This window comes from Schistocerca cancellata, chromosome 3 (assembly GCF_023864275.1).
Source record: "Schistocerca cancellata isolate TAMUIC-IGC-003103 chromosome 3, iqSchCanc2.1, whole genome shotgun sequence".
NCBI lineage: Eukaryota > Metazoa > Arthropoda > Insecta > Orthoptera > Acrididae > Schistocerca > Schistocerca cancellata.
The window spans coordinates 252722977-252743611 of record NC_064628.1 but is presented as its reverse complement, the minus strand read 5'-3'; the positions used below and the strand labels follow the sequence as shown (position 1 = coordinate 252743611).

At 39.7% G+C, this 20635-nt stretch overlaps 1 protein-coding gene across 1 annotated transcript in view; it reads right to left on the bottom strand.

Moving 5' to 3' along the window:
- Positions 1-20635, bottom strand: part of LOC126174895 (ER degradation-enhancing alpha-mannosidase-like protein 2) — a 92771-nt gene that overhangs the window by 13094 nt on the left and 59042 nt on the right. Inside the window, exons 6-8 of the mRNA XM_049921318.1 lie at positions 18266-18357; positions 12597-12761; positions 3243-3432 (exon numbers count right to left, since the gene is read on the bottom strand). Coding sequence (XP_049777275.1) covers positions 3243-3432; positions 12597-12761; positions 18266-18357 — 447 coding nt within the window. The remainder of the gene's footprint in view (positions 1-3242; positions 3433-12596; positions 12762-18265; positions 18358-20635) is intronic.

Genomic DNA, 20635 nt, shown 5'->3' with positions numbered 1-20635 from the left:
AGCATTTTGGTCTAAACAAGGAACATATTGTCACAATTCACTACTGCAATGGCTTGTAATCTGGTGCACTGGGGGAAAGGTACAGAATTGTATTTTCCTCTTTCACCGAAATCATTCTTTCCGTGTGAGGCACTTACCAAGGGGACACCAGTATCCTTCCCTAGACCTTCCAGTCAAGATGAAATAATGGTAAAATCTGGGGAACGCATAAGGAATTTAAGCATCCATATCTTCATTAGATGCTTCCTCTTGTGATCCATCAGATGCCAAAAGAAAAACACATCGAAAACACACTGAAAAGTATAGATGCTACCCACCACATAGCGGAGATGCTGAGTCACACATAGGCACAACAAAAAGACTGTCAGAAAATGAGCTGTCAGCCAACAAGGCCTTAGACACACACACACACACACACACACACACACACACACACACACACACACACACACAAATGCAACTCACACACATGACTGCGGTTTCTGGCTGCTGAGGCCAGTCAGAACCTCTGGTGTGCGAGTTGAATTTGTGTGTGTATTTTTTCTATCTCCAACAAAGACCTTGTTGGCTGAAAGCTCATTTTCTGACAGTCTTTTTGTTGTGCCTATATGCAACTCGACATCTCCGCTACATCTTGAGTAGCAACTATCTGTTTCATAATGCAGGGTGTACATAAAGTCTGGAAACACTTTCAATTATTTATTGCACAAGATCTAATCTTTGTACAGATATCACACATATCACATTTTGAAGAGAAACTCTGAAAGTTTTATGTCACAAACATTCGATATGAGAACCATGAGTCATCCATCAGATGTCAATATGGTAATCAAATTCTTGCCATACCTGTTCTATCATAGCATCGTCAACTGTGGCAGTTGCTTCCCGTATTCTCTTCCTGAGCTCTGCTACATCACATGGTAGAAGCGGTACACACACCAGATCTTTAATGTGTCCCACAGGAAAAAGTCACACAGAGTGAGATCTGGTGATTGGGGAGGTCATTTGTCGAACTCCAACACACAGAAAGCTCACTCCACACCTGAAATTGCCATGTTTGCGACTAGTGCTGACTATTGGCAAATTACCAAGCTGCACTATGGTGGTATATGGGAGGGGGGGGGGGAGGGGTAAAAAAAAACACCTTTCAGAGTTTCTTTTCAAAATGAGATATGTACGATATCTGTACAATGTTTGGTTCTTGTGCAATAAATAATTGAAAGTGTTCCCAAACTTTATGTACACCCTGTATTGTTGCATTCCATCCTGGATTTTCCACTGTTGGGTTTAACTTTAATCACGTAATGACACAAGCAGAAAAGAAATAAACAGGAGAGCTGCACTACTGAATAGTATGAGATTAAGTATTGTGATCTGGTTTTTGAACAAGCAAGAAAAGCAACAAAAAGTTAAAGAAGGTGAAGTGATGTTGAGAGAGAAATAAACTAATTTTGGCAATAGGAAGCTATTTTGCTGCCCAATGCATACATAGGCACAGAACAACTTCAGTAACACAGAGTTCATCCTGGATATGGACTCAAAATTCTGCATGATAATATGTACATGACAAAATTACCAGCTTGACAATATCATCTTTTGTTGTCACTCATTCAATGTGGCAATCCATGTTACATTTACCATGAAGATCCAGAAATGAAGGTGGTTAGCAGAATATGGATTTAAATGCAGATCCATACAGATGTAATCATGGAGGCTATTAAAGAAGGGAAGTGTCACATCAGCAACATACTTAATCTACTGCTTTGATAGCTCAATGCTACAATAACCATACAGAAAGAATTAATGTGGGGTGAAGCACCATCACGTAGCGCAAGTAATCCTTTTAAATCATAATTGTAGCAGCAAACCCAGGTAAACGTCAGAAGGGATTCTCTCTGCAAACAAAAGTGGTCCTCAGACTTCAGAAAGAGGACACAGCATGAACACAACACATTTCAAGAAATCATAGATGTGTTCCACAATCACATGAGGGTTTTCTGCACCCAAAATATGTACAATGGGACAATTCACCCTGCCAGATTGATCAAACATGGCTTCACAATTAAATACCAACTTCTGTAAGAGTTATCATCTTCTAGTTACTTTAGAATTCTTTGGAAATGTGAAAATGAAGTTCATTAGCCTGATGAATCAGCATTTGCAACAACAGAGATCAGTACTGTTTCACAGGAAGACATTTGCATATGTGCCAGACTGTAGGCTGAGGTATACAGAGTTCATAATTCATGCAGTTTATCAGAGCTCCTGGTAGATGTTTTTCTTACAGGCTCCATCTTTTCAGGTCCCCATCTACCTGGTTGTCTTACAGTGCATGAGCTGTCAGTCTCATTGAATATGTTATACCATGCATGAATTGCTTTGTGTTGAAGTTTCTGTTTAAAACAAGGATGCAAAATGCACACAAAGATTCTATACTCCCCATGTACTGAAATCACTGAAACATTGTAGTGCACTCTGCAAGATAGTAGCACAGGTTTTTAAATCAAAACTTGGAAACATTTGTATCTTGTAGGGGTAGTGTCTGCATTTCTACAATTCTTATGAATAAACCTTAACTATATCTGAGAAATGATTGTTAAACTGGAATACACAAAACCTGGATCTAAGTTCCATTCACAGGGGATAACTATACACAGTTTGTTTGACTGTTAATATTATGTTGATACCTGTTGAAGATTGTGCTATGACTCGAAGGCTATTGCCATTAACAAAGGGAAACTAATACAGAATAATGGTGAAACAGCATTGCTGGCATTAAGGGGAAAGGTTGCTTTCTCTCTGTATCACCACTCCAATTGTAAGCAACTGCTTTCTTTCATAACAAGATACCGAGATTTTCCTCTCAAGTTAATACACATAAGGGAATTTTAATTGTGCAGAGAACCTGAGTTTCAAAATGCTCGGAAATAATAAAATAAGGATTTTACTGAAGATGGCTGTCACAATAATACCCTACTGGGATAAGAAGTATGTTATGCCACTGACTCTTTAGAAATTACATTAATTTACATTAACATGCACAAAACTGTTTTAACTGAGATTGAACTTATTCATCTTTTTGTACGTTCCATTCTGATGCTAAGAACATCGATCCTGCTTGTGAAGTTAGTGGCTAATGCCACAACTTAAGGTATTGCCCACTGACAGCCCATACAACACAAACAAATTAAAATAATTACTGCACATGCCATTCCAAAATACGATAACATTAATGAGTGTACCTGTGTTAAAAATGTAACCACCAGCTTCCAGGACACACTCTCCCCAAGGAGTCTGTACAATTGTTCCTTTATCTCCTCTGTTATGTATGAAATTGTCTGGATCAAAAAGCAAATATAAATACTTGGTGGTTTCTGCAAGGAAAAAAGATTCCATTCTATCCTCCTTGCGATGGTCTCTTACATCTTTTATCTGCAACATATGTTCATATTGTCTTTCAGCGATAGTAAAAGGTGAAATTATCAACAAAAAGACAGATCACAGTATACTCTCATTTCTAAAGATTGCCCAGAGAATCTAAAAAATTAAAATGAGACCAAGTTGCAAAGGAAGTAAAACTATATTAATAAACACTTGCATTTGGAAAAATCAGCTGTTTAGAGCTCACAGACATAAAAACAAAAATTATAAGTTATTTCAGTAAAAAGTTACACTTTTTATAAAGAGATTGAAGAATAAAATTCAGCTACAATTTGAACAAAACAAATATGTGAGGAATAGGAATTACTAGTCTGAGAAGGACACATAAATCAACTACTTCGTCAATCTGCACTTTCCATGAGTTGGGTTTTCATACTTTGTAGCACTCGTAATTTTCTCTACTCACTTTCTCCTTTCTCTCACTTTCTTCTGAGGACTTCTCAGCTGCCCTTTGCTCTGCACTTATCATGTGAATTCCTGAAGTTGTGTATTAACAGCACTGTGATAGTTACAGAATCCAATATCCCTAGCGATCATGACCGTACCATGAACATTGTGAATGACTATGAGAGGCTTCAGTCAAATTTTGGACAATAATGAAGTTGTCAGGGAAATCTCTTGTAAGGCTGGCACTGCCTTGGAGGAGACTTCAAGGAAACTTGATAAATCTCTCCACATTTTCATGTCCACTCTTGACTCCAATGACCATAATCCAGAACTGATTGATGTGAATACGATCCCCATCAAATTCTCTGAGGATTTCCTTTACTGACCTGAACTCTACTACATTTTGGAACTCAGAGGCAACAGTGTGAGCCACACGACCACCAAAGCGATTTAAGGTAGTGAGCTGTGTCAATGCTATGCCTATCTCTTCTCAGGGTCGGCGTTAATTGCCACTTCTGGATCTAAAGATGAAATACCCTTCATAAAGCAATATCACAGGGGCAATTTATCCATAATTTTTAACATCATACGTTTCATAAATGTAAGGCAGTCTTTCTGGAACGCTAATATATCTTTTTCCAGTACATCACACTGACTCAGAGCTTTTTTGGTGCTATACCTGATGTCCACTGTCTGTGGTTGCAACTGATTTATCTTGTAGTTGAGATATTATTTTGAAGGAACAAACTTCTGGTTTCACAAAATTTGTCAATAATTGTTTGACATCGGGTGCATAATGGAGTACCTTAGGCAGATAGCATTCAGGGCTGGAAGGAAAGCCAACGTGCACTCAGTATGTCTACTGGGGGGGCCTCATCTGAGATATGGAGACAGCCTTGCCTGCAGCTACTGAGTGTGCAGGGTGCGGTTGTCTACAAGTTGTGGCTTACGTTGGCACCAACGACACCTGTAACATGGATTCTGAGGTTTCCTCAGTTCATACAGGTGGCTGGCAGAAGTGGTGCAGGCTGATAGCCTCATGTGGTTTGCAAGCAGAGCTAGCAATTTGCAGCATTGTTCTCAGAGTTGATCAGGGTCCTTTTGTTTGGAGCCCAAGTAGAGGGTCTCAACCAGGGGATTCATAGAATCTGTAACAGTCTTGGCACCAGATTTCTAGATCAACATCATCAGTTGGGGATTTGCAGGACTCCCCTTGATAGGTTAGGGGTGCACTACACAAAGGAAGCACTACTCAAGTAGCAGAGTACTTCTGGAATGCATGATGGTTTTTTACGCTAGACAGTAGTCTGAGGTGCTTCGATGAAAACTCACCAGTCAATATGCAGCAAGGGAAGTCAGATGGCATTCTGAATAAAGACACTTTGACTGTCAAAATGTTGTCAGTAAACTGTAAAGTATTCGTAATGAAGCTCCCGAATTTACCGCCCTTCGAGGAAATTCTCTCATTCAAATTATTCCTGGGACTGAGAGCTGGCTGAAACCCAAGGCGGAAAGCTCTGAGGTATTTAGCGAATCATGAAATATATATCAGAAAGACAGATTAGAGGCTATAGGTGGGGGAGTTTTCATTGCAGTTGACAAAAAATATTGTCCCTTTGAGGTCGAAGTTGAGTGTGATAGTAAAGTTACCTAGTCATATATAACAGGCGTAGGTGAAAACAAGTTAATTGTTGGGTGTTTTTATTAGCCACCTGATTCTGCTGTGACAGTTGCAGAGTAATTCAAAGAAAGTCTATGGTCAGTAGTGGTTAAATACCTGGATCATGCAATACTAGTGGAGGTAACTTTAACCTACAGAGTATAGACTTGGATGTCTAGGGATTCATTGCAGATGGTATAGAGAGACAGGCATGTCAACTACTTTTGAACACAGTTTTCTGAAAACTGTCTTGAGCAGCTAGCTCAGCAACCAACACACAATGGAAACATCTTGGACCTTAAAAGCTACAAACAGACCGGACCTTATCGAGGATGTCATTATAGAAATGGGGATTAGTGATCATGATATTATAACAACTATGACTATGAAAGTTAATAAATCAGTTAAGAAACTTAGGAGAGTGTTTCCGCTAGACAGAGGAGATAAGCAGTTGCTAGCATCTCACTTACACAGTGAATTGACATCACTTATTTCCAGATGGACAGAGAGAAATTATGGGTAAAGTTTAAGTAGACTGTATATTGTGGTCTGGATATTCATGTGCCTAGCAAGTGGATAAAGAATGGAAATGATCCAGTATGGTTTAATAACAAAATTCAGAAAATGCTGAGGAAGCAGAGGCAGTTGCACTCTCTGTTCTAAAGGGAATGTAAGAATGATGACTAGCAGAAGTTAATAGAGATTCTTAGAGCTGTGAAAAGATCTATGCGCAAAGCATACAACAACTACTACCGTCACACCTTAGCAAAAGATCTAGCAGAGAACCCAAGAAAATTCTGGTCCTTTCTAAAATTGCTAAGCAGGTCTAAGGCTGTTCACTCCCTTGTTGACCAGTCTGATGTGACACTTGAAGACAGCAAAAAGAGAGCTGAAGTTTTAAATTTCACATTCACGGACAGACGGATCACAAAGTATGAGGTTCCCATGACATACAGAAACAATTCGAAGATCTGAAAGCAAATAGATCACCAGGTCCACATGAAATCCCAATTCTGTTTTACAAAGAGTACTCTATCGCACAGGCCCCTTACCTAGCCTGAATTTATCAGGTGTCTCTTCCCCAGACTTTGTGTTGTCTGGAAAAAAGTGCAGGTGACTCCAGTATATAAGAAAGCTAAAAGAAAGAATCCACAAAATTATACACCAATATCCCTAACTAAGGTTTGCAGAATCCTTGAACATATTCTCAGCCTGAATATAATAAACTTTCTCAAGACTGAGAAGCTTATGTCCACAAATCAGCATGGTTACAGAATGCATCGCTTGGGTGAAACTCAGCTTGTCCTTTTCTCATATGATATACTGTAGACAATGGATGAAGGGCGGGCAGACAGACAGATTCCATATCTCTAGATTTCTGGAAAGCATATGACACAGTGACCCATTGCAGGCTGTTAACGAAGGTACCAGTATATGGAATAAGTTCACAGATATGTGAGTGGCTTGAAGACTTCTTAAGTAACAGAACCCAGTACGTTTTCCTCGTTCTTGAGTACTCATCAGAGGCAAGGGTATCATCAGGAGTGCCCCAGGGAAGTGTGATAGGACCGCTGTTTTCTATATACACAAATGATTTGGCAGACAGAGTAAGGTGCCAAAGTTGAGTGGCTGTACGAAGATATAACATGACTTAGACAAAATTTCTAGTTGGTATGATCAATGGCAGCTAGCTCTAAATGTGGATAAATGTAATTCAATGCAATGAGTAGAAAGAATAAACCTGTGATGTTCGGATGTATTATTACTAGTGTCCTGCTTGACACAGTCACGTCATTTAAATACACTATGTGATCAAAAGTACCTGGACACCTCCAAAAACATACACTTTTCACATTAGGTGCATTGTGCTGCCACTTACTGCCAGGTAATCCGTATCAGTGGCCTTAGTAGTCATTCGACATTGAGAGGGAGCAGAATGCGGCGCTCTGCAGAGCTCACGGACTTTGAATGTGGTCAGGTGATTGGGTGTTACATGTGTCATACATCTGTAAACGAGACTTCCACACTCCTAAACATCCCTAGGTTCACTGTTTATGATGTGTTAGCGAAGTGGAAATGTGGTGGGACATGTACAGCACAAAAGCGTACAGGTCGACCTCGTCTGTTGACTGACAGAGACCACCAACAGTTGAAGAGGGTTGTAATGTGTAACAGGCAGACATCTATCCAGACCATCACACAGGAATTCCAAACTGCATCAGGATCCACTGCAAGTACTATGACAGTTAGGCGGGAGGTGAGAAAACTTGGATTTCATGGTTGAGTGGATGCTCATAAGTCACATCACGCCGGTAAATGCCAAATGATGCCTCGCTTGGTGTAAGGAGTGTAAACATTGGACAACTGAACAGTGGAAAAATGTGTGGAGTGATGAATCACGGTACACAATGTGACAATCCGATGGCAGGGTGTGGGTATGGCAAATGCCTGGTGAACATCATCTGCCAGCGTGTATAGTGCCAACAGTAAAATTCGGAGGCGGTGGTGTTATGGTGTGGTCGTGTTTTTCCTGGAGGGGGCTTGCACCCCTTGTTGTTTTGCATGGCACTATCACAGCACAGGCCTACATTGATGTTTTAAGCACCTTCTTGCTTCTCACTGTTGAAGAGCAATTCGATGATGGCGATTGCATCTTTCAACATGGTCAAGCACCTGTTCATAATGCACAGCCTATGGTGGAGTGGTTATACGACAATAACATCCCTCTAATGGACTGGCCTGCACAGAGTTCTGACCTGAATCTGGTAGAACACCTTTGGGATGTTTTGGAACGCCGTATTCGGGCCAGGCCTCACCGACCAACATCGATACCTCTCCTCAGAGCAGCACTCTGTGGTACAGAAGGCAAGCAGTCAACTTCAGTTTATTGGGAAGATTCTAGGAAAGTGTGGTTCATCTGTAAAGGAGACTGCATATAGGACACTGGTACAACCTATTCTTGAGTACTACTCGAGTGTTTGGGATCTGTACTACATTGCATTGAAGGAAGTCATCAAAGCAATTTAAAAGCAGGCTGACAGATCTGTTACAGATAGGTTTGAACAACATGTAAATATTCTTTACCTTTGTACTTCCTTCACACATTTTTGAACAGCTTTTAGTATTTACCGAATACAGACTGACACCATTTTATTTTCCACCCATCAACGGGGCAATACTTCTGTGGGAAAACAGATGTGCTTGGAGTATTGTTGAATAGATTATATACAGTGCTTGGAAACTGAACAAAGTTACAACCAAAGGCAGTAAAATCTGTCTAACATTTTGTTATGGTTGGTCACACACTGATTCATTTTCTTCCAGTTTTTCTTTCCTTTTAGTGACCTTCAGCAGCTCACTGAAATTTTCAGCCCACCAGTCTAAAATCTGTTCTCCTCCTACAAAATTTCCTTCTTTAACTGTACAGGATAGAGTACATAGATGAAAGCTTTCTTCAATTCATGAACTCTCTTGTAGAATTTCCTTACTTCTTGGTCATTATATTCTTCTTCTAGCTCCATGATCCATTTCTTCTCCAATTCTTGTTTCTATCTTGTACAAATTCTGTCTCGTCTTTCCTTTTCTTTATGAATTCTTCTGAATTATCTCTTGTTACCCTGTCCATCATTTTCTTTCTTGCCTCATTTCTTTCTGCCACTGTCTTTTTAGAATCTTCACCAAACTACCCTGCTCTTTTCACCCTTTCTTCTGTACCTAAAACTACTTCTGCAATTTCTTGTGGAACATATTGCATCATTCTCCACTTCCCTTCAATGCTATCCACAGCCCCACTTTGATTAACCTCAAATTTCTTCTGCAGTTCTCTTTCATACTTTTCGGATACGCCTTTCTCTTTTAATTTGGAAACACTGTATCTTTGTGGGGCTTTTCTCTTCCCTCTGGATCTAAAGACAGCTATGCTTTATCTGTATTTCACACTTACCATATAATTTGAAGTTGAAGTCAGCCCCTCTGCAACCATCAATGTCAAGGATGTCACATGCATGTATCCTGTCAATTACCACATGGTCAATTTGATTAAAAGTAGTGCTATATGGGCCATGTGGTTTTCCCAATGTTCTTTTTTTGTAGCCACGTACTCTTCACCAACATTGCATTGCCCATGGTAAAGTCTGCAGCCTTCATCCATTTTTATTTGACATCTCACACAGACTTTCATTTCCTGCAGTTCCTCTAAAGGCCTCTTCTTTTCCCACTTAAGTCATGTATCACTATTTTCACATCTTGCCCTGGTATACCTTCTAATTCATGTTCCAGTAAACTATAAAACTCATCTTTCACTTCGTTTTTATCAACTTCTGTAGGTGCATACACACACATTAGAGCGATGTTGAAGAAGTGGACCTTTACTCTCAAAGTACACACTCTTTCATTTACAGGGTTAAAATTTGTGATTGCTTCTTCATACCCATTGTCTACAAGGAAGCCCATGCCACCTATTATACCACTGACCCCTTCACTATACCATATTGTACAATCACCACTTCTTATGATACCATCTAATTTCTATCTGATCTCTTGGATTGCTGCTACTCTTATGCGGTATTTCTCCATCTCTTGTTTGAGTCCATGTAGAGCTCCTGGTTTGTTCAAAGTTATTACATTCCAAGTTGTTGTTGTTGTTGTTGTGGTCTTCAGTCCTGAGACTGGTTTGATGCAGCTCTCCATGCTACTCTATCCTGTGCAAGCTTCTTCATCTCCCAGTACCTTCTGCAACCTACATCCTTCTGAATCTGCTTAGTGTATTCATCTCTGGGTCTCCCCCTACGATTTTTACCCTCCACGCTGCCCTCCAATACTAAATTGGTGATCCCTTGATGCCTCAGAACATGTCCTACCAACCGATCCCTTCTTCTGGTCAAGTTGTGCCACAAACTTCTCTTCTCCCCAATCCTATTCAATACTTCCTCATTAGTTATGTGATCTACCCATCTAATCTTCAGCATTCTTCTGTAGCACCACATTTCGAAAGCTTCTATTCTCTTCTTGTCCAAACTATTTACCGTCCATGTTTCACTTCCATACATGGCTACACTCCATACAAATACTTTCAGAAATGACTTCCTGACACACATTCCAAGTAGAAAAGTATAAATCATTTTTCCGTTTACCATGTCCTTTTCCTTGTATGGGTCATTCATCATTATCATCAGTCCAGCTGTTCCTGTCCGAGTTTTGTGGGATGTACCTGCCTCAAATTCTTATCCCAAAAACATACACAGTGTTTCAATTTACTTTTGATTTTTGGATCTGCATTTTGGGGACAATGTTACTGTCTGGTATGAGATTAACAAGGCTGCCAACGTACTAAGAAGATTCGTGTCTCACAGCAGCCAACAGACACAATAGGACCTCTGCCTTTGTCACGGCATCCATCTGCATGTAATCTAGCATCATCAGCTGTTGTCCAGATGTTCCTGCCCTAGGTGCTTGATGCGACTGTCTCAGGATAGGACCTTGTTGCTGGGCCACCCTGCAATCACATGATGCACTCCATGCCTGCACCACAGCAGACTAAAAATACAAGGAGACTAATTATAAATACCAGTTTTCTTCATTGAATTTGGTAAGCTTCTCAGAGAGAGACTAAAACATTGTTCTCATTCTCTGAAACACACGAGTTTAACTTCTAACACATTTCACATTCAATACACTATCATATACCAATTCACAAAAAGAAGAAAGGAAGATTAGGGTTTAGTGGCCTGATGATAATGAGTTTGTTACAGATGGAGCACTAGTCCAGGATGGGGAAGAAAATCAATCGTGCCCTGTAAAAGAAAGCAGCCTGGCATTTGCCTTGCGTAATTTACGGGAATCATGGAAGATCTAAATCTCAATGGCGATTTGAACTGTTTTCCTCACAGATATGAACCCAGTATCTTAACCATATGTCACCTTTCTTAGTGTAAGCTCACACAGTATACTAGGAGATAAATATCAGTAATATAGGTACCTATTTGGAATGAACACCTCTAAAACAGCAACTTACTGGAACAGATATCCATAATACAGCAACCTCATGGAACAATACAATTAATGAACATAGACTTTTTGTAGAGTCAAGATAACAATAATATACAGAATGAACTTACAAATCTATTCTTCCAGTTTCTACTGTTGTACCCTTCATATTGCAAGAAGTTTCTTATTATGAACATGCAATAGAACATACTGTATGTTATTTAACTTTCATAATTGATCAAACATATGGTACACATTTCCCATGAAGTTAAACTTCAGTACTACATATGTTAACACAAACATCTAATTCAAAAAGAAAGATGATGAGACTTACCAAACAAAAGCGCTGGCAGGTCGATAGACACACAAACAAACACAAACATACACACAAAATTCTAGCTTTCGCAACCAACGGTTGCCTCGTCAGGAAAGAGGGAAGGAGAAGGAAAGACAAAAGGATATGGGTTTTAAGGGAGAGGGTAAGGAGTCATTCCAATCCCGGGAGCGGAAAGACTTACCTTAGGGGGAAAAAAGGACAGGTATACACTCGCACACACACACATATCCATCCACACATACACAGACACAAGCAGACATTTGTTTGTGTGTCTATCGACCTGCCAGCGCTTTTGTTTGGTAAGTCTCATCATCTTTCTTTTTAAATATATTTTTCCCACGTGGAATGTTTCCCTCTATTATATTCAAACATCTAATTCCCTTTATATGCTTATTTACATTCCCTACTTACCACAACCAGAGGAAACACAGCAGAACAGAATTTCCTTTCCTTGAAAAGCATTCTCCTCAACATAATGATTTTTGCACACAAAAAGATATTTTATAAACAGATAAAAGGAAGTTTACGGTGTACAGGTAGTGATAGGAAACACATTCATTGCATTCCTCAATCAGAAAAAAGATTGATGAGTTTGTGTGCAAACAAAGCTCAGAAACCACTGTAGTTAGAAACAAGCACTAACTTGTAATGCCTACCAAAACCTCACATCATATGGTTCCACTATGTATCGGAGCCTGTGAATGAATTTTGTGTCAAAGGTGTTCAAGCTATGTCTTGTGATGAGACTGGCACTACCAAATACGAATCTGCAAGTAACATAAGTACCGTAGCATATCCACATGGGGTCCTGGCACTGTGCTGAATGCTCCGAAGGATGTCTTTTCCTACTTCTATCAAATACGGATCACGTGTGGCTCTGTACAAATACATAACTGATTCCACAAGTTCAGGACGCAAAGGGTAACCTTCTCGATTTGTCCCAACCTCCCCCTGAAACATAAGTGAATTTCATTTAATAGTAAACTATATTACAGCATGTTATACATTTAAAAAATTAACAAATGTTTTTAAATATTGGACATGCTCTGCTCATTTGCCAAATTGTCAAAGACATCTTTAAAAGACTAGATCAAAGGCATCATTTAACAAAATTACTCTCTGAGAAACATGCTAAAGAAAAACTACAATTTGTGCCAGTCACCTGAACATTCTCACAGACTACCCACCAATAATAAATTATACACTGAGTACTTGATTTTCCTGAGCATTTGATTCTGTAGAAATTATTCACTTCATGATTATGGTTTTTGCAGAACACAGTAATAAGAATATGGTAAATAATATTACATTTTTTCACAGACATTCTCTAAATTGCAGATCAACAAATAACACAAACGTTAAAAAAAATCATGATAACCATTTTCAGATTGTAATTACTATGCACTCACATGATTATACAGGTACAAGGATTATACAGGGTGTTTCTGGAAAATAAGTTGAATAAATCAGCAAAGAATAATTGACTGAAGGTAAAAGTACAATGTTTAGTATTCTTCAAAATAGCACCCTGGGATGACAATACACTCTTTCCGGCAATTTTGCCAGTTCTGATAGGCTTCCTGGAACATGTTGGAGGGAACCTCCTCCAGACAGCTCATCATGGTGACTTTCAAGGCATCTACCATCCCAAAAAGATGACCGCTTAAACTTCTCTTTATCTGAGGAAATAAAAAGAAGTATGCTGGTGCCAGATCAGGACTGTATGGTGACTGGGGCAGTGTTGCCACACCTTGTCTGGGCAGGAACTCACTAACAATCAAAGTGGTATGAGACAGCATATGGTTGTGATGGAGTTGCCAGTTTCCACTGATTTCCTTCTTAATATAAAGCACCAAGTTTTGGAGTCTTTCAAGGACTTTCAAATATAATTGGCTGTGAATAGTTCGTCCCTGTGACACAAACCCTGAGTGGACAATGCCTTTGGAACAAAAAACAATGATTGCCTTCACCTGGAATTTCACTTGCCCTTTCTGGCTTCAGGGAAGCCTTTCTGTGCCACTCTGCACTTTGTATTTTTGATTTAGGGTCGTATTCAAAAACCCATGGTTTATCCCCTGTTATCATATTATCCAAAAAAATTTACGTAACTTTCTCAACACTCCAAAAGATCACACACATATGTTAAATGACCAGCCTATTGTTCATCTGCTAGCACCTTTGGAACTATCTTCACACAGATCTTCAGTGTGGCCCATTGTTCAGTAAGAATTTCATGAACTACAGTTTTCAGTATGTTTTGCTACCATTTGCGCATTGAAGCATCAGCCTGAATCCAAAAACTCCTTCACTTTCCATATACTCTTGTCAACATGAGGTGTGGATGGGCATCCAGGCCATTTTTCTATGTCTACATCTGCATCTAAATCAATACTCTGCAATTCATCCTATGGGGGCATGGTGGAGTGTACCTTTTACCACTACTAGTCATCTCCTTTCCTGTTCCACTTGCAAATAGAATAAAGGAAAAACTATGGTCTACATGCCTCTGTGTGAGCCCTAGTTTCTTGTATATGTTCTTTTCGTGGTCCTCATGTGCAATGTAATTTGGAGGCAACAAAACTGTTCTACAGTTAGATTCAAATGACGGTTCTCTAAATTTTCTCAATAGTGTTCCTCGAAAAGAATGTAGCCTACCCTCCGGGAATTCCCATTTGTATTCCCAAAGCATCCCTGCAACACTTGTGTGTTATTCAAGCCTACCAGTAATAAATCTAGCAGCCCACATCTGAATTACTTCAATGTCTTCCTTTAACCATGTAGCACTCAAGAACAGGTCATACTAGGATCCTCTACGCAATCTCTTTTACAGATAACCCACACTTTCCTAGAATTCTCCCAATAAACTGAAGTCGACCATTTGCGTTTCCTACCACAGTCCTCAAATGCTTGTTCCATTTCACAGCACTTTGCAACATTCCGCCCAGATATTTAATCGGTATGACTGTGTCAAGAAGGAAACTACTAATGCTGTATCCAAACATAACGGGTTTGTCTTTCTTACTCATTCACATTAACTTACATTTTTCTACATTAAAAGCTAGCTGCCATTCACCACACCAACTAGAAATTTTGTCCAAGTCATCTTGTAACCACTTCCATAAACTCGTACCTCCTTTAACAGCATGCAATGGGGCACTGTGTCAAATGCTTTCTGGAAGTCTAGAAATATGAAATCTGCCTGTTGCATTTCACCCATAGTTTGCAGTATATCATGTGAGAAAAGGGTAAGCTGAGTTTCACATGAGCAATGCTTTATAAGACCTTGCTACTTCATGGACATAAGCTTCTCAGCCTGAAGAAAATTTTTTATATTCTAACTGAAAATATGATCAAGGACTCTGCAACACATCAATGTTAGGAATGTTTGTCTGTAATTTTGCCTTTCTTACACACAGGAGTCATCTGTGCTTTTTTCCAGTCGCTTCAGACTCTGACCCAGGTGAGAGTCACAATAATTACAAGCTGAGTAAGGGGCCAATGTCACAGAGTATTCTTTGAAAAACCGAACTGGGATTCCATCCAGACCTGGTGACTTACTTGTTTTTAACTCCTTCCATTGTTTCTGTATGCAAGGAATGCTTGTTACTATGTCGTCCATATAGGAGTCTGTCTAATGGTCAAATGACGGTATGTTTGTACAATTCTCCTGTGTGAACGATTTTTTGAATGTGAAATTTAAAGCTTCGGCTTTTGTTTTGGTATCTTCAACTGTCACACTAGACTGGTCAACAAGTGATTGGTTGAAAGCCTTCGAGCCCCTTGGTGATTTTACACAGGACCAAAATTTTCTTGGTTTCTCTGCCAGGTCTTCTGCTACGGTATGATGGATGGTAATAGTTGTATGTCACGTGCATAGATCTTTTCACAGACCTGAAACTCTATTAACTTTTGCTTGTCATCGTTTGCGCATTCTCTGTTGAGCCGAGAGTACAACAGCCTCTGCTTCCTCAGCATTTTCCAAATCTCATTATTAAACCATGGTGGGTCTGTCGAAGTGAAATGCTAATAACTGCTTAACTGCTCTTTCTAGCAGAAACATTCTCCTAGCATTCTCAATTGATTTGTCCACTTTCACAATCATAGTTGCTACAGTGACATCATGATTGCTATTCCTCATTTCTATACTGATGTTGTCAATATGCTCTGCCCCAATTGTAGCTACAAGGTCTACGATATTTCCACTGCATGTGGACTGCTGAACTAGCTGCTCAAGACAGTTTTCAGAAAACTGTGTTTAGAACTAAGTTGCATGACTGTCTGTCTGTACCCCCTGCAATGAATCCATAGACATTCCAGTCGATACTTGATAGGTTAAAGTTGCTTTCAATAGTATTGCATGATCCAGGTATTTATGCACTAATGACCATAGACGTTTTTGAATTACTCTACAACTGTCACAGCTGAAATGGGTGGCTGCTAAAAACATCCAACAATTTACTTGTTTTCACTTACATCTGTTACATGACCAGATAACTTCACTGTCACACTCAACTTTGATCTCAATAGAGAGAATATTTTTGTCAACTGCAATGAACATTACCCTCATATAGCCTCTAATCTGTCTTCCCAATATACGTTCCACAACTTGCTAAATATCTCAGAACTTTCCATTTTGGGTTTCAGGCTCTCAGTACTGAGAATAATTTGAGAGTGAGAACTTTCCTGGAGGGCAGTAAACTCAGGAACTTTGTTACGAATACTTCAACAATTTACTAATAAAATTTTGACAGTCAATGTATCTTTATTCTGAACATGGTCTGACTTCCTTTGTTGTGCATCGACTGGCGAGTGTTCATCAGAGTGCCTCAAACTACTGCCTAGCCTAAAGAAAACACTACATGCACTTTAGAAGTACTCTGCTGCCCGAGTAGCTGCTTTCTATGTGTAGTACACTCTTGTCCTAACAAGGGGAGTCCTACAAATCCCCAACCAATAATGCAGGTCTAGAAATCTGCAGCTGAGTCCTTCACAGACTCGACAAATCCCCTGGTTGAGACTCCCCAACTTGGCTGCAAACAAAAGGACCCGAACAACTCTGGGAGCAATGCTGCAAATTTTGAGCTCTCCTTGCACTCCACGTGAGGCCAGCAGCACTGACCACTTTTCCACCTGTATGAACTGAGGATGGCCTCAGAATCAATGGCACAGGTGTTGTTGGTGCCGACATGAGCCACAACTTGCAGACAACTGCACCCTGCACACTTGAGAGGCACAGGCAAGGCTGCCTCCATGTCTCGAATGAGGCCTCCCAGCAGACACACTGAATGCACATTGGCTTTCTTTCCAGCCCTGAATGCTATCTGACTAAGGGGCTTGACAACACACCTAACACTGGAACTCCTGGTAACTAGTAAACCCTTCCTCCTTAAGCCCACTCAGGCCCTGATGAACAACTAGCCACCTATCCACTCATAGGATGAACGCATGAGGCCAGACAAACAGACTCCACATTGGCTCTCCACCTTGAGTGACGTGAATGCATTATCCCCTGCCACTCACTCTGCTGTGAGGGCAGATCCACCGCGTTGGATACGCTAGGAGGTGCCTCAGTGGCAGAGCCTGTGGCAAAACAAGTGACACCTGAGGTGTCCCATGCGACACGCCCGTTTCTCTGCCCATCATTATACCCTGAGGCAGCAGCCTGAAGGTGACTGACAGTAGCCAAATGCGCATTCAGCTGTTCACAAACTGTGGCCAGTTCCTCCTGCGTCCACCCACAGCATGCACGCATCCTACCTATCCTAACAAGACAAACTGAAAATATAAACTATAAAAGCAGACAAAATCCTAGCTATGCAACTTGCTACCCTCCTGATAAGTCACCAATGGACACTGATGCCTCAATGAGCTATGTACTGGCTGTTCAGAAGAAATGAAAACTGTACTACAAACTGCTCAAATTTACACTTACAAAATGTGATTTTACATGTCCTAAATGGAAACATGCGTGGAATTTCAGACATACACTATGAGGAAAAGACAGGAAAAGATAATCACTTGACTTGATGACCTGTAGATGTGTATATACCGAGGGCTTGAGCCCAACTGTTGTTCGTCACTGGCATCCTCTCTACGCTCCTGCAACATCCTGTGTCATCAGTAAATCATGTTTTGGGACATCACACCATCCCCAAATGCTTGTTTAAGCATTGTGATGGTCTTGGAACCTGATTTCCCTAACTTAACACAAAATTTAATGGCATGTTGCTGTTCAGTGAACTGTGGCATTTTGATCTCCCAACGCGTACACACTACAATGAATCCACACAGGGCAATGGCCAGCAGGCGACTAGCAAGGAATGTGTTGCCTTCCCAAGAGCCCCCAGCAGTCACAACACCGTAATCTTCCGGGTTGGCAGGAAACAATCATTCAACTTACTTTCTGGACACACCCAGTACATTATTAGAATTTACAAAGAAGGATATACAAATACCTGGGGGATATTGTAAAATTCTGGTGTAAATCCATACTGCTTCCACACCTGGTGATAATTATGTAAGGACTTCATTCCTTTACTAACTTCACCTGGAAAGTACAATAATAGTATAATATCTGAAAGACAACATACACTGAACTTCATGTTGAAAGAACCAGCTTACTTCTTTATGCAACTATCCAGATTGGTTCAGTGACTGGTTTATTATCTTTTTATACGCTAACTGAAGCAAGTCATAGATTGAATTTTTTAATGTTGTTGAGAAGGCTTTTTTATACACAAAGTAAAAGTGTACTCAATTCACTATGATAACTTAAAGGGCTCTGGTGTTACTACCAGCATATGGAAAGAAATGAGGATATGGTGATAGAAGAGATTGACACTGTCAAACATAACAAATTCAGTTAGGAAGAGCAAATTATAAAACTACTGAATTTCCAAACAAATGATTAGTTGGAATTTATATGTTGTTTGACACAGGAGACCTAAAGCAAGCTGGCTTATTCCCATTCCACAATGTCACATGATATCACATTTGAGAGACCTCCATATGCCAAGCTAAAGTTTTTCAAATATAACAATGTATGTTATGAATTCAAGAATGTCCTGCAGCGACCTGTTATAAGAATTGGTATACTAACTACTATGGTTGTTTCTTAATGACATTTGTTGTATTATTCCCTGCCATGGTCAGGGTGGAGACAAGAGATGTATGAAAATGTTAAACTTCAAAGATATTACATATAAAAACTTTTAATAGCCCAAATCAGAATATTTTAACAATCATTGATCACTAGTTTTGGCTGAGCAATCAACCTTCTTTACATTTGAAATGTTACAAAATTGGACATAAAGGGTAAAATAGTGTAAAGCACACTAGAAAATTTAACAACCCAGTTAGTATAATGAAAGCAGTGTCTAGACCGCAAGATTGAGTGAAACACATCATTATCAACACAGAACTTGCTTGTATGCTAAAATGATCACAGGACAGGAAAAGTTTTGCAACTGATGAAACATTATGTAAGTAATACCAAACACACTTAAATGAACCAGGTAGTAAGGAACTTGTCATAATGCGTCATTACACCAGTGTAAGTTTATGACGACAGCAATGAGACACTGCTCCCATTTCGGCAGTAACGAGATCCTGTAAGCGTTCCATTAACTGTGTTATATTTGCCTTCATTTACTTCTCGTTACATTTGCCAGTGAGTTTTACATTATTTTCCCCTTCATGAGCAATTTTCTGAAATATTTCAGATCTGAAGCTGGCTGACTGCTTAGCCAAACTCTGATCAATGGTTGTTAAAATACTGTGACCTGGACTATTAAAAGGATTTTACATAAAAAATATTTAACATTTAAAATTGTTCTAAGTAACAACATTTTTTCCAAAATACAATTTACTTCACAAATTCAATACTAGAAACAATAAAGTTATGTATAAAGACTTAAAAGCATTTAATTGGATTAAGAAGAAAAGAAAGAAGGTCCAATGCTAATGAACAAATGTTGTCAGTACACTGACAGCAGCCAACGAAACTTAAGTTACTAATGGAGAACAATTATGTAAACTAGAGGAGGAGGAGGAGGAGGAGGAGGAGGGGGGAGCGGGAGGGGGGGGGGAGAAAGGAAAGGAAAGGAGCAGACTGTTGGTAGTAGTGGCATCAAGACTTTGTGCAGGCACAGCAGCAACAATGAGCAAAAATGTATGCCAGACCAAGATTCGAACCCAGGATCTCCTGCTAACTAGGCAGTTGTGTTAACCACTGCACCACCTGGACACATTGTCTACTGCAACTGCATGGACTATCTCGGCATGCCTCTCAGCCAACCCACATTCCCACCAAGAGCCACCTATCTGTAGTCCCTATCCATGTCTTCCAAACTCACTGATTAGCTCGGATGCAATTGTGCATCCACGCTGAATGAGGTGGATTCATTGCCCATCGAGGCAAATCAATTATACGAATGGGTGATGTCTGTTCTTTCAGGCATGTCTGAAAGAACACACACCATGCAGTCATATAATGAAGAACAGTTTTAGAACAACCTGAAGGGCTTATTGGTGACTAATTCCTTCTAATCTGCCACAGAGTTATTTGATAATATTACATGATGTAAATTCTAAGTAATATTCAGTTTTTGCACATCTCAAAAACATCAAAAAGTTGAATTTGTAATTTTGTTTTCTTTGATAATGCCTGGCTATAAAAGCTTGGGAACTGTTTTACATGCAGTAGTAGTATACGTTGTACTTCACCATTGTATTATTCTGAAAATGAATTTCTAGTTTTTTTTCCCTCCTCTTCTTGTTGTCCACATCTTTGCAAGCACTTCACTATCAATATGTTAATACCAGTA